The 11,936-nt window shown below is 41.3% G+C and overlaps 4 protein-coding genes across 6 annotated transcripts; 1 reads left to right on the forward strand and 3 right to left on the reverse strand.

The window, feature by feature from the left end:
- The first annotated feature begins 84 nt into the window (after positions 1-84).
- Positions 85-1,731, forward strand: LOC108653365 (spaetzle-processing enzyme). Its single transcript, XM_018103782.3, has 3 exons — positions 85-279; positions 435-875; positions 943-1,731. The coding sequence occupies exons 1-3, from the start codon at positions 219-221 to the stop codon at positions 1,677-1,679; spliced, it is 1,239 nt and encodes a 412-aa protein (XP_017959271.1). The 5' UTR covers positions 85-218; the 3' UTR covers positions 1,680-1,731.
- Positions 1,688-8,604, reverse strand: LOC108653238 ((E3-independent) E2 ubiquitin-conjugating enzyme UBE2O). 3 transcript variants are annotated; one of them, XM_089256565.1, is made up of 10 exons: positions 8,441-8,604; positions 6,960-7,370; positions 6,484-6,746; positions 6,213-6,417; positions 5,883-6,135; positions 5,016-5,823; positions 3,962-4,961; positions 2,947-3,901; positions 2,670-2,888; positions 1,688-2,611 (listed from the first exon to the last, which is right to left on the reverse strand). In XM_089256565.1, the coding sequence occupies exons 2-10, from the start codon at positions 7,353-7,355 to the stop codon at positions 2,412-2,414; spliced, it is 4,299 nt and encodes a 1,432-aa protein (XP_089112691.1). In that variant the 5' UTR covers positions 7,356-7,370; positions 8,441-8,604; the 3' UTR covers positions 1,688-2,411. The 3 variants fall into 3 exon arrangements, with proteins under 3 accessions (XP_089112691.1, XP_089112690.1, XP_017959089.1); XM_089256564.1 differs by lacking the exon at positions 8,441-8,604 and adding an exon at positions 7,613-7,740; XM_018103600.3 differs by lacking the exon at positions 8,441-8,604 and adding an exon at positions 7,548-7,730.
- A 422-nt stretch (positions 8,605-9,026) lies between these two features.
- On the reverse strand, positions 9,027-10,094 carry LOC108653454 (uncharacterized). Its single transcript, XM_018103944.2, has 4 exons — positions 9,935-10,094; positions 9,645-9,863; positions 9,397-9,583; positions 9,027-9,338 (listed from the first exon to the last, which is right to left on the reverse strand). Exons 1-4 carry the CDS (start codon positions 9,951-9,953, stop codon positions 9,074-9,076), a joined length of 690 nt encoding a protein of 229 aa, XP_017959433.1. The 5' UTR covers positions 9,954-10,094; the 3' UTR covers positions 9,027-9,073.
- Positions 10,095-10,744: 650 nt separating this feature from the next.
- Positions 10,745-11,926, reverse strand: LOC115561825 (uncharacterized). Its single transcript, XM_018103954.3, has 4 exons — positions 11,687-11,926; positions 11,405-11,623; positions 11,157-11,343; positions 10,745-11,092 (listed from the first exon to the last, which is right to left on the reverse strand). Exons 1-4 carry the CDS (start codon positions 11,703-11,705, stop codon positions 10,828-10,830), a joined length of 690 nt encoding a protein of 229 aa, XP_017959443.1. The 5' UTR covers positions 11,706-11,926; the 3' UTR covers positions 10,745-10,827.
- Positions 11,927-11,936: the final 10 nt, after the last annotated feature.

The raw sequence follows: 11,936 nt of genomic DNA on the forward strand, positions 1-11,936 counted from the left end.
CGCTGAGTGGCCGGTAGTTGGGGAGTTTATTATACCGCCCATACAAGCTTATTTACAATCGATCACCTATGACATCTGGCCGATTTATTGAGAGAGATAGCGAGCAGCCTCCGTCTGCTAGCTATCAACTGCTCGTTAATGCTGAGGCGAACTTAGTCTTGACGCGAAGCTCGCGGCGATTGATACACGTAAATATTACGGACGTAATCTAGCAGTAAATGGCGGCACTAAGGCTACAGCTGATATTGATTGGTGCATTGTGCGGCATTGGCACTACTGGTAAGGTCATTGATACTTTTTGGTCTTACGTCAATAGAACTGTGCCATCCTGTCTCCAAATCTCAAGTCTTCTATTAACTGGAACCGGTCTTACCGGTTGTGCAATAGTTTTGTAATTCTAATTATCATATTGACATTGAGCTGATCTCCGTTAGCTGCAACCACTGCGCAATTTAGTTATGGCAGCTGCGATGTGAAGGGTAGCAAGGAACGCGGTCTATGCATTCATATACGAGACTGCCCATTTCTCTTCGAAATACTCAACATAAGCCAGACAACGCCAGAGCAACGTCAACTGCTCTCCGATAGCCAGTGCGGCTTGGATAACACAAGGCAAAGCGGCCTAGTGCAGCGCATTCTTGTCTGCTGCCCGGACAGCAAACGCCGGATACAAAGCACCGGCACAAGCTCCAGGAATGGAGCTGGCACAGAAAACGTGACGCCTGTCATAAATCCCTTGGGAGACGAATTCGAGCCGGGTAACGTCTTGCCAAGTATTGGAACTTGTGGCATTATGTTTGCCAATCGCATTATTGGCGGCATTAAGACGGAACTCTTCGAGTTCCCTTGGATGGCGCTGCTTCAATATAAAAAGGGTAAGATCTATAAAACCATATCTACTTTCCAATCACATGTTCGAATATTTCGCTTTTTAACTGACAGCCGATAATGAGCTGGGCTTCAACTGCGGCGGCGCATTGATCAACTCTCGCTACGTGCTGACCGCCGGCCACTGCGTGGCTAGTAATCAGCTGCAAATGTACGGATGGGAATTGCACAGTGTCCGTCTGGGCGAGTGGAACATAAGCACTGCCCCGGACTGTATCATCGAGCTGGCTAACAAGAAACGTACTTGCGCACCCATGCACATGGACATTGAGGTTGAAAAGTATATCGTACACGAGCTATATATCCCGAATTCGATTGACCAGATGCACGACATTGCGCTGCTACGCCTTAAGCAATTCGTCAGCTTTACGGAGTATGTGAAACCCATTTGTCTGCCGGTGGGTGATGATGTTCGGAACAACAATTTTGAGGACTATGCCATGGACGTTGCAGGCTGGGGTGTCACCGAGGATGGCAAGCCCAGTAAAGTGAAGCTTAAGATCACTGTGGACGTGTGGAAACTTAAGAATTGCCAAAATAAGTACCGTAGCTACCAGATGCATCTGAATAGCTCACAGCTGTGCGCTGGTGGCAAGGTAAATATTGACACCTGTCAAGGTGACTCCGGTGGACCGCTAATGGTAGCTACCAATGTGGGAATGAAAGAAGTATTCTTTGTGGCCGGGGTCACTTCATACGGACCCAAGCCCTGCGGCCTGCATGGATGGCCGGGCGTCTACACTCGAGTAGGACAGTATGTGGACTGGGTTTTGGAAAAATTAGAGCCTTAAGTCGATCGTTTACTTTAATAAATAAAATTGGTAATTTATTATTCACATAGTATATCTGGCATTTGCTAGCTTATTAAATTTGAAGAAAGCGTTGTGACCAATCGCTTGATTTACTACATTATAAATAGTGGAATGCTGGGGCTCCTTACCAGATGGAGCTTCATATTTTGACTAAGAGCACTAAGCTACAGCGCAATTTATATAAATACAATATAAATAAAGATCAGAGGCGAACAAGAAGAATTTTCCCCAAACATTTTGATAAGAACTCGAAAAAAAAAAATTCAAAATGCTACATACATAATTCGTAGTTCAATAAATTGAGGGAAAACTAGACTATGTACAGAAAATATGAATGTTAATAATAAGTTCTATTGACGTTACACATTTTAAAGGCAACATTTGTTTGTTTTGTATACGCATGAACTTGGGGTGAACATAAAAAGAAAGAGAGACTACTAACTAAATAAATAAAAAGTTTTTACAAATGATAAGCGACAAATTTAGGAATAATATCTTCTTTTTTTGGTTATAAAGTTTGTTAGCCGGTCAACAAGCCAAGTTAATAAGATTGATAGTATTCGAGCTGTAATTACTTAAATATAAAAGAAATTGGCCCTGCTAAGGGCTCAATTTCAAGAGCAAGGTGGTGATAGTCTTGTTATTCATATAATAGGCACCACAACGAAGGCAAGGCTGACAAACATAGAGCATTGTGTATATTCGCTTAAATCACACATCTTCGGGTGCAGCACGCGGTGCTGTGGCCATAGTAGGAACAGTTGTCTCGCGTTCTTCCCTTTTTTCGAGTGCAGTTAACTCGTTTTGTAAGGTTTCCAAGATTCCCTTGACAGCAATGCAAAAGCCGCGACTGCAGGGCAACAGTGGAAATTCGGGCATTTCACATGGTATTTTATAGTCTTTCGGCATATCTGTAGAATACGATTCCATTATTAAAATTCTTATTGTAATAAACCAAACCAAACTAACCATTAATGCTAGTTATCTTTAATCGCTGGGCCTCGGCCGAATAGTCAGACCAGTTCTTCATGCGGCTATATAACTCATTACCAAATTCCTTAAAGTGCTCAATCAATTCCTTGCGAAATATGAATGGAGGATTTTGCAGTTGTTTTACAGTGGAATGGACAATCTTTATTATTGCCATTTCATTGTAGACACGTGAGTTTTCGTTGCCCAACTGAGTACCTAAAAATAGATGGATGTTATAATAAATCAAAATCAGATTTTTCACTTGACAACATACCACGCTGCTTCTCATAGCCAGCCTCATTATAGTAGGGCTCATCTACAAGTATGAGTCCCTGTATAGAGACTAAAACCTGCAGCATTGTGCTTTGTGGTGACCAAACCTCAGTATCACGTCCAGACCAAGTTCCCAGCAGTGAGACGCACACTTTGCCCTCCTCGTATAGATTAGGATTAAGACGTTCCGTGCAAAAGCTTATATAATGACAGGTGGGAGGAGTCTTAGGATAGTCACACCCCATTTGGAAGTCAAAGAAAAAGAGGGCGTTTTGATAAGGCGTGCGTTTGGGACCCACCATCATGACAGACATGAGATCCATGCGATCCTCATAGGCACGCACAACAACACCTGGCGGTAGCGATGCCTGCAGCATAGCATACTCTCGCTGAATGGCACGCTGATAATGCGCCTTGTTGTTCGGGTGTATAATATTTCCAATAAAATAATGGCTAAGTGGTGCGTTTGGAACTACTTCGAAACAATTATTGCTAGGTATAATAGGAGAGGGTGATGAACAAGCATTTGGGCTTTCGAGTGGCGGCAATGACTCAGAGAGTCCATTCAGGTTTAATGGTTGTTCCATAACCTGATCCTGATCTTTATCAAATACTTGTGGCATTTCTTGGTCTGACATTTCGGTATCATCATCTACATCCACATCCACATCCACATCCACATCGCATATATGGTCATCTGCATCTTTATCTTCGGTTTTATTTCTGCCGAATGTCTCCACAATTGCCTCACGGCACTTTGCCATTTGCTCTTTGATAAGAAAACAGAAGACTTCACAGACGTCTGCATCATGGTTAGCCACCAACTCAATGCTGGTGTTGGAAGATGATCTCAACATCGACTGATTCTTTTCACCTTGGCTATTGTCCTTTGGTTCGCTACCGACAATGACTTCACTAGAGCTATTTTCCCCGCGCGAGTGTACTCCAGAATCATTCTGTAAATAATATATAGTAAAAAGTGAGATTCACGATAAGTGCATGGATATAGTACGTACTTTACTATTCTTATGCTTCTCGAAGGCCTTTGCAATACTGACTCTGGCCGTCCTAATCATATCTGCATATTCGCTGCGATACTTAGTAATTAGCTCATTGTATGTAAGCTGCGTCTCACTGCCTGACAATGATATATTGTCCAGTAACACGGACTGTTCTGCAGAGTCCTCAACATTGATTTTTTCGCTGCTGGTAGTCTTTTTACACTGCACCTCTTCTATATTAGTGGATGACTTTCTTTTATTTGGAGTCGATGTCGATGCAGCTTGGGGGATCGGAGGGATCTCCAGTTTAACTGCTTGACGCACAACTGGCGAAGCTATGTCGGGTATAGTCATTTCCACAGTGAGATTGGCTAAGTCCAAAGCAGGTTGAGGTGTATCACTTGTAATCGTTTTAGATTTTTTCGATGTAACTGCTGATTCAGGTTGCTTCGGGGTTTGATCACATTTCTTTACGCATAAAATTCCATTAAAGTAATCTTCGTGAAAGAAATCTGTTTTAAGAAAACGATCAAGGAACCGACAGTTATTGTATACAGCTAACAGATCTTTGAGAACATCGGCCTTGCGCTGATCTGGTAGAACGTGAAAGATTTTTTCAAGTCGCTGAATTGCTTCCTTGGCACGATCGATTCCCGATATAATGTGATCTTCCATATCCAATGATGCGATGCTAGCGCTCAGATTCATTGTTTGACTATTCTCAGACTGCGTCTCCCAGCTATTCTCTGAGTCATCAGACTCGTAGGCTTCCTGAGTATCGCTTTGATGGATTTCAAAGAGATCCTGTGGATAGCACATAGTAATATGTCCCTTGGCCCACCAAACCCGTACACGACCATCAGGAAAGTTATCAATAACTTGCCCAGCTGTTGAATTCAGATCCTCTCCTGTGAAATTCGATACTCTTATGACCATGGTGCCAGGTCGGTACTGGTAGTCCGCATGGTCTTTCAAATCGTACACACTAAGCTCCTCCACATCTTTGCATGATGGACTGCAAATAGTTATTCAATGATTACTGAAGGCTCAATTAAAATCAGATACTTACACTGGATTATCCATATTGCCATAGATATTGAACCACTTAACTTTGGCAATGCGTTCATCGTGATCCACGGACTGTATGACTCCATAGTCCATCTGCGATGTGCTGTAGTCATTAGCTTTACTGACGAAATCTCCAGGGAAGAACTCGTGATTATCTAAATGATGTATAGGATACAGTTCGGTTGAAGGAATGCCTGATTCCACAGATCCGTCCTGCCACACTACCGTTAGCGAACTATACACAACCAAAGTTTCGACTACCATGTCATCGCCATCTTTTGGATCGCTTTCCTTTCTTGGTATTGCAGATTTTTTACTGGGTCGCGGCTTTTTCTTGCTTGCCCTACGCTTAAAATTTCGAGTAACAATTCGGGCTGCCTGAGAAGCAAAGGAATTCAATGGATTCGCTGTTCCACCTTCTGCTTCTGGAGTTTCAGCTTCAGCCTCAATTGTATCTGTGGCATCCATAGTTTCCAGTGCAGACTCCTCATCAGCCTCTTCTTCACCGGCCTCCAAAATTTCATCGTTGTTTGCACGCGTCTTCTTTCCACTTGAGTTCGTTGAGGTAGACAGCTTAAGAGAAACATTACTCGTATCGTTGTCAGCCGAGCGATTTAGTCGTTGATTGCTTGGTTTATTATTGGGCCGTCGCACCTTCAAAATATGACCACTGCGAGAGCTGGATGCAGCTGATGGCGAAGGCGCATTGTCTATGCCGGTAGATGAGTTTTGCTTTGACTGCTCTTTCTGTTCAGATTGCTTATTTTCTTCACTCTTTTGGCGTTGGTATATGGTCTGGTATAACTTGGCTAGAAAATAAATCTACTGTCATAAAAAAAACTTATTGAATAGCCCTCATCGTGCATACCTTGCTCCTGTTCCCAGACGGAATATTTTATAAGTTTATCACATTTCGAATATTTGAGGTAGAAACGATCGTGAATTTGCAGCATATAAGATTCATAGATGTTCAATCGCTTAACATTTGCCAAGTCGTCGCCTTTTATACAGCTCTTTGGCTGCTTGAGAGGATCCGATTCAGTACCACTATCAAACTGAGGTGTGGCTTTGAATGTCCAAGCCACAGTTATAGCAGTAGTTTTCACAGATTCCACAGTGTACTAAAAAGCCAAAATGAAATATATGAATAGCTAATATAGACAGCATGAGCTACCTTCAGTGATATTCAACTACTAACCATAGAGCGTCGTTTGCGATTAGTTGGCAAGGGAAGCTCCGGTGTTAAATTAACAATGCGGTCCAAAGGTGGCAAACGACCAACTACCACATTATTTGGATAATAAACACTCGGACTGAACACTTCGCGCTCACTCGGTCCATAGGCATCCTTGAACTTGTGAAAATCGTTCGATGTAATTTCAATAAGTGTGCCACAACTCGATCTACGAATGAAAATAAATGAGCAATGAATGGAGTGCGAGCCCTATGGTCCGAGACTGATTACTCACTTTAATACAGCAGACTCATCTACGGTGACAGTATAGCCAATCCAATTTCCTAAACATACGGGCACGTCACGCGACCACTCTGAGATGGGCTTCAGGCGCTCCGAGGGAACATTCCTGATGACATATTTGGTGCCTAATACCTTAACATCTGCGCGAACATTAACATCGCGCACATAGCCGGCCTGGCCAGACATATGCTTCTGCCCAGGGAGGCGGCGACGTACCACATCACCTGGCATTAGTGTGCGGTCGGCGAGACCAATCTAGAATCACATACATATTTCGAGTTTAAGTTGGAAGAAAAACGTACAATAATAGAAAGCAAACAACACGTGTCAATGCTGAAGTGCCCAAAAACAAAACAGTTGTCTAAACACAAGAAACTGTTATTCACAGTTATGTACACACGCCTACAAACGTACATATGTATGTACGTGTGCTGAGCTGTGCCAATTACATAACCTCAATATACTTACCGATTTCTCAGTTCTCACAATTTCCTTGCCATCTGGATAAAAGGCGACACGTACCTCGCCCTTTCCGAGCACATCATTCATTTCCTCATCGTCATCGTCCGAAGAATACGACTCGGCTGTCCCAGTGACAACGCCAAATCGCACGCGGCCTTTGCGATCGATGCGAAATACCTCATCTTCGAAAAAGAATTGAAACTCGCGATTGTCTGAGCTTTTGGACGCTGCGGTGCCACCGCCCGATTTCCGATTGCTACCGCTTGTCCCAGGTGTCCGAGATTCAGATGATGGTAACATTGACGTCTCAATCTCGGCATCTGCTGCAGCCCTTGTTAATGTAGCCGCAACATCCATTGGGGTGCCGCCTGCACTGGCAGCACCCGCAACTTGGCTCATCATATTACCAATGGTGAACTGCGTGCATCAGAATAAAATATATTGTAAATTGATGGTCAAAGTATCTGTATATGTATGTGTATGCCTCCTCTGTTTATCATGGACCTTCAGCCCCTTAGTTCCTAGGCGTTTTAATTCAGCTGCATCAATTGTGATATGTGCAGCTGAAATTCCTATATGTAGTTTTGTACATACCCTGAGCCGCCTGACGGCAAGTTGGATTTTTTAGCAATAATGATTTGAAAGGCTATTTCACTTACTTATAAAATTAAATTTTTACAACAGAGTGCCGGCCGAGATGTTTAGCATAATTCACATTTACACCCAATACTGCTGCGAAAATACATTTGAAGTCAAGGGGTGCGACTTGGAAATTTTATTACAATTTAGCCAACTGATTTAAAAAAACTAAAAATACAACAGCTGAAAATCAGTTAAGTTGGGCGCAGTGTTAGTTCTTTAACAGAAATGCACTTAACGTTTGACAAATATGTTATTAACAGTGGGCGGCTATTTTAAAAAAATATCACCGTTACTCTTTTAGAATGTTCTTTCACTTAAGTGGTTATTTGTCTTTAAACTGTTTAACAGGACCGCCTGGGTAGAATTTTTATTTGAAAGTAATTCTGTGTCTGTGTGTCTGTATACACAACGTGTATGATATATATTCAAAATATTTTTTATGCATATTTTTATCAATTAATTTTTTTGGTTTTTAGTGAAATGCAATACAACAAATGGAGAAACGTATTTTTTTTTTGGGTAGTTAATATATCGCTACCAAATTAGTTTGCTAAACTTTTGCGATACTATTTTCTTGCGAGCCTATTACGAGCGCGGCAATATTTTAAACGTCTTCTATAAAAAAACAAGATAGTGAACAAAACCGTCAATAGAATTTGTAATTTTGTTTAGTACGCACCCATTTTGGGATCACTGAACTCAGCGCGATTAATATGATTAACACTAACAGAGCGGCCATTATTATTAAATATATTATTGTAGCTATTGTACATAGTTTCATAATAAATTCGCCTATAAAACTGTAAGTGGTAATGTTTGCAAATGCAATTTAGAATTATACTTACTCCTTTCTTATAAAACGAGGGCACTTTGTGCAAGAAATTAGTTTTTATTTCGATTTCCGCGTATTCACAAATTACACAGTGTTTTGTTGCATTCACAAAAATTTTTTTCACAAAAGTGTGTACATAGATGTATATTACAAAATTCGAAAGATCAAAACATAACGAATAACTGACGTATACACAAAGGCCTCCTTTGTTTTTAAAAATGTCTCCAGTACCCAAACATTTTTTTTTACTTCGTTGCGTTTGCAATCTCTTACCTTAGACAATAAGCAAATAGACTAACATTAACTATAAATAACCGAGACGCTTGAGCGCCAATGCATATACATATATTTACATACCATATATTTCTAGGGTTTCAAACCACATGGAGTGATTAGGCCTTTAGTCACAGCCGTAATATAAATGACTTCTCTAGATTACTATTAACATGCTTTATGACGGAGCTTTATACATGGAATGTTGGATTATGTCATAGTAAGGAGACCGGGTGCTAATAGAATACTTTTATACTAAGATGTACATAGTTTTTTCAGAGGCTATAACCGTAACAAATATGATTGAATACTAGCAAAAAAATATGATAATAAGTTAACTTTATTCTTAATACACAGTTTTCTAATATTGCAATTACATATTATCACATCTGACTATCATAGGTGGCGCAAATGGCGAGTGGTGTACGCCAAATGAATAAGCGCGGCCAGATCTTCCTGGACGATAATACATCAAATCATAATATTGAGGACCAGGGCCAACATTCTCTTTACGGACATTACAAGTCGGCCTCATTGAATACTGAGGCGCTCGATTTAACTTGAGGTTCAAGTCATGTGCGGCATACGCCGCAGGTCCTGGTGAATCTGCCTTACGATTTATCTTGGCTTGGATACCCCTGTTAAAAGAAAGCGGCTCGGTATATGCATTCAAGTACAATGGTCGACAATACATACATGCTATACGCTGGTGCTGCTGGCTTTATGGGACTAACTTCGAATTTGTAGGCACTGGGTCCGGGTCCGTACTTCTTAAAACTAAATTCATTACGCTTCGCCATCGAATATGCCGGTGCAGTAACCCCCTTGAAAAACGGCTTTGTGTGGACATTATGTGCTCCGGGACCGGGACCGACTCTCTTGTCTGTAAGAGAGCCGGATTTACGTTAGCTTAAGCCATTGTATTCGAGTCGGATGCAACCTACCTATTATTTTTGTCATGGGGGCCATAGTGTACTCGGCGCCCCTTCCCGGGCCATAGCGCGTGAGCTTGTCTACCTGATAGGCCCCTGGTCCAGGTCCTGGATCGGCGCCCATCATATTTGTCCGGGCGCCAAACGAATATTGCGGCATTCGCAGCTTTCGGTTATCATGCTTCTCGTACCCCAGGGTAGGTGGTAACCCATAAGCTCCTGGACCAGGTCCTGGAATAATATAAATAGAAAATAAAAAATCAATGAAATGGTTTATATCAATCGAACAATTTCACACTTACCTAAAGGCACACGCGCCATGTTGTCTCTGCAATATTAAATAAAACCTAAAATTTGGAAACTCAATTGAGTTGCTGCCCGGTCGGACCCTAAAATCTATATGAACATTATTCAGGCACTGCCATAGCATGAGCTCGAATCCAACGATTCGAAAGCATGGCCAACTTATTTTCCAGCAAACAAAAATTTCAATAATTATATACAATATATTTAAAAATAAAAAAATAAACATAATTAGCAATATTCATAATGATAAACAATTTTTAAACTAGCCAGAACAGCTTTATTAAATAAGGGAACAGATACGCTATAATCTAATACTGAACATATGAAAAGATATATTTTTATAACTATTAACTTTTGGATCTGGAGATCAAAAGCTGTTTGTTACTTTTCGATATAAAATGTTTGCTATAAAATACCCTAAATTCATAATGAACATAACGAATATAATACATTTATTACATTAGATTATTGTTCGCCATTAACCTCAGTGAGCATACCCAAGAAAGGCAACTTCAGCACCTCTTTAAATTGAAGCTCTAGCAGCAGCGAAATGCTTCATTAATTTATTATTATTTTTATTTTTTATAAACTCGATAGGAAATAAACCATTTAACCATCATAGACTCAGTGAGCATACCCAAGAAAGGCAACTTCAGCACCTCTTTAAATTGAAGCTCTAGCAGCAGGGAAATGCTTTCATTCATTATTATTTTTATTTTTTATAAACTCGCTAGGAAATAAACCATTGAACCATCATAGATGTTCTTGTCTTATATACACCCGATAGGCAATGAATAAAATCAATATTTTAGACATATACGGACACTTAATAAAATTTATTACTATTGTAATTCCACATTAAAATAGATTTTTCCAATATTGCAAACATTTACATATTATCACATCTGACGATCATGGGTGGCGCAAACGGTGAATGGCGCACACCGAACGAATAGGCACCCCTATTCTTTCCAGGACGGTAGTACATCAAGTCATAATAATTGGGGCCGGGACCCACGGAAGTACTTGCTATATCACACCTGGGTCTCATCGAATATTCGGGTGCCCGATTCAGTCTCAGATTCAGATCACCCGCACCATAAGCAGCTGGACCAGGTGAGTTGTTCTTGCCCAAAACCTTGGTTTGTATGCCCCTGATCAAATGACACAAATTAGTAAATCTGCTGCGAGAAATGCAGTCCTACGTAATCCACTTACATGCTGTACTTAGGGGCAGCCTGCTTTACGGTGTTGATGTCATACATATAGGCACTGGGACCGGGTCCACACTTCTTGAAATTGAAGTTGTGACGCGCGGCCATCGAATATGCAGGAGCCTCCGTACCTTTGAACATGGGCTTTAGATGGACATCGTGGGCGCCTGGGCCAGGGCCGAAACCCTTGTCTGCAATTGAATGAAGCGTCTATAATTGCTCGAAGTACGCATGAGATCATTGAGGGCTTACCCTTGAATTGGGTCAACGGGGCCATCGTGTATTCCAAGCCGCCACCCTTGCCATAGCGCGTTAGTTTGTCTACCTGATAGGCACCTGGACCTGGACCCGCATCTTTGCCCGATATGTTTGTACGGATTCCGAAGGAATACTGGGGCATGCGTTGCTTACGGTTATCATGTTTCTCGTACCCAATAGTTGGGGGCAAACCGTAAGCGCCGGGACCAGGGCCTGCCGAGGAGAAAACGTTAGGATTACCAATGTTCACTCAAGTAATTTACAAATATTTCTCACCTAAAGGCACACGCGCCATTTTTACGTTACTTTACTGCAATATTGGAAAAACAATTTCCAAATAATTTTGAACTCTTTTGAGTTGAGTTCCGAATGAATTCCAAAAGTGTAATGAGGATAAAACACAGCCCCCATTCTCGTCTAGGGCGGATCGACGTGAAGTTTAAGTCAAGGCCAAGTAATTGGGAGAAAATCAAATGGAAATACATTTATATATGTGGTTATTTATGCTAAGTTAATGCTTGATTTG

This window comes from Drosophila navojoa, chromosome 2 (assembly GCF_054131105.1).
Source record: "Drosophila navojoa isolate 15081-1374.11 chromosome 2, UAZ_NAV_1.0, whole genome shotgun sequence".
NCBI classification, from domain to species: Eukaryota; Metazoa; Arthropoda; class Insecta; order Diptera; family Drosophilidae; genus Drosophila; species Drosophila navojoa.

Coding starts and splice junctions, on each gene's coding strand:
- LOC108653365 (XM_018103782.3), top strand. CDS start 219: ATGGCGGCACTAAGGCTACAGCTGATATTGATTGGTGCATTGTGCGGC. Junction 280..434: donor GTGCGGCATTGGCACTACTG/GTAAGGTCATTG, acceptor GATCTCCGTTAG/CTGCAACCACTGCGCAATTT. Junction 876..942: donor GCTGCTTCAATATAAAAAGG/GTAAGATCTATA, acceptor TTTAACTGACAG/CCGATAATGAGCTGGGCTTC.
- LOC108653238 (XM_089256565.1), bottom strand. CDS start 7,355: ATGATGAGCCAAGTTGCGGGTGCTGCCAGTGCAGGCGGCACCCCAATG. Junction 4,962..5,015: donor GGCAATATGGATAATCCAGT/GTAAGTATCTGA, acceptor AACTATTTGCAG/TCCATCATGCAAAGATGTGG. Junction 2,612..2,669: donor AAAGATAACTAGCATTAATG/GTTAGTTTGGTT, acceptor CGTATTCTACAG/ATATGCCGAAAGACTATAAA.
- LOC108653454 (XM_018103944.2), bottom strand. Junction 9,584..9,644: donor CCCCATGACAAAAATAATAG/GTAGGTTGCATC, acceptor GCTCTCTTACAG/ACAAGAGAGTCGGTCCCGGT. Junction 9,339..9,396: donor GCAGCACCAGCGTATAGCAT/GTATGTATTGTC, acceptor TTCTTTTAACAG/GGGTATCCAAGCCAAGATAA.
- LOC115561825 (XM_018103954.3), bottom strand. Junction 11,344..11,404: donor CCCGTTGACCCAATTCAAGG/GTAAGCCCTCAA, acceptor ATTCAATTGCAG/ACAAGGGTTTCGGCCCTGGC. Junction 11,093..11,156: donor GCTGCCCCTAAGTACAGCAT/GTAAGTGGATTA, acceptor TCATTTGATCAG/GGGCATACAAACCAAGGTTT.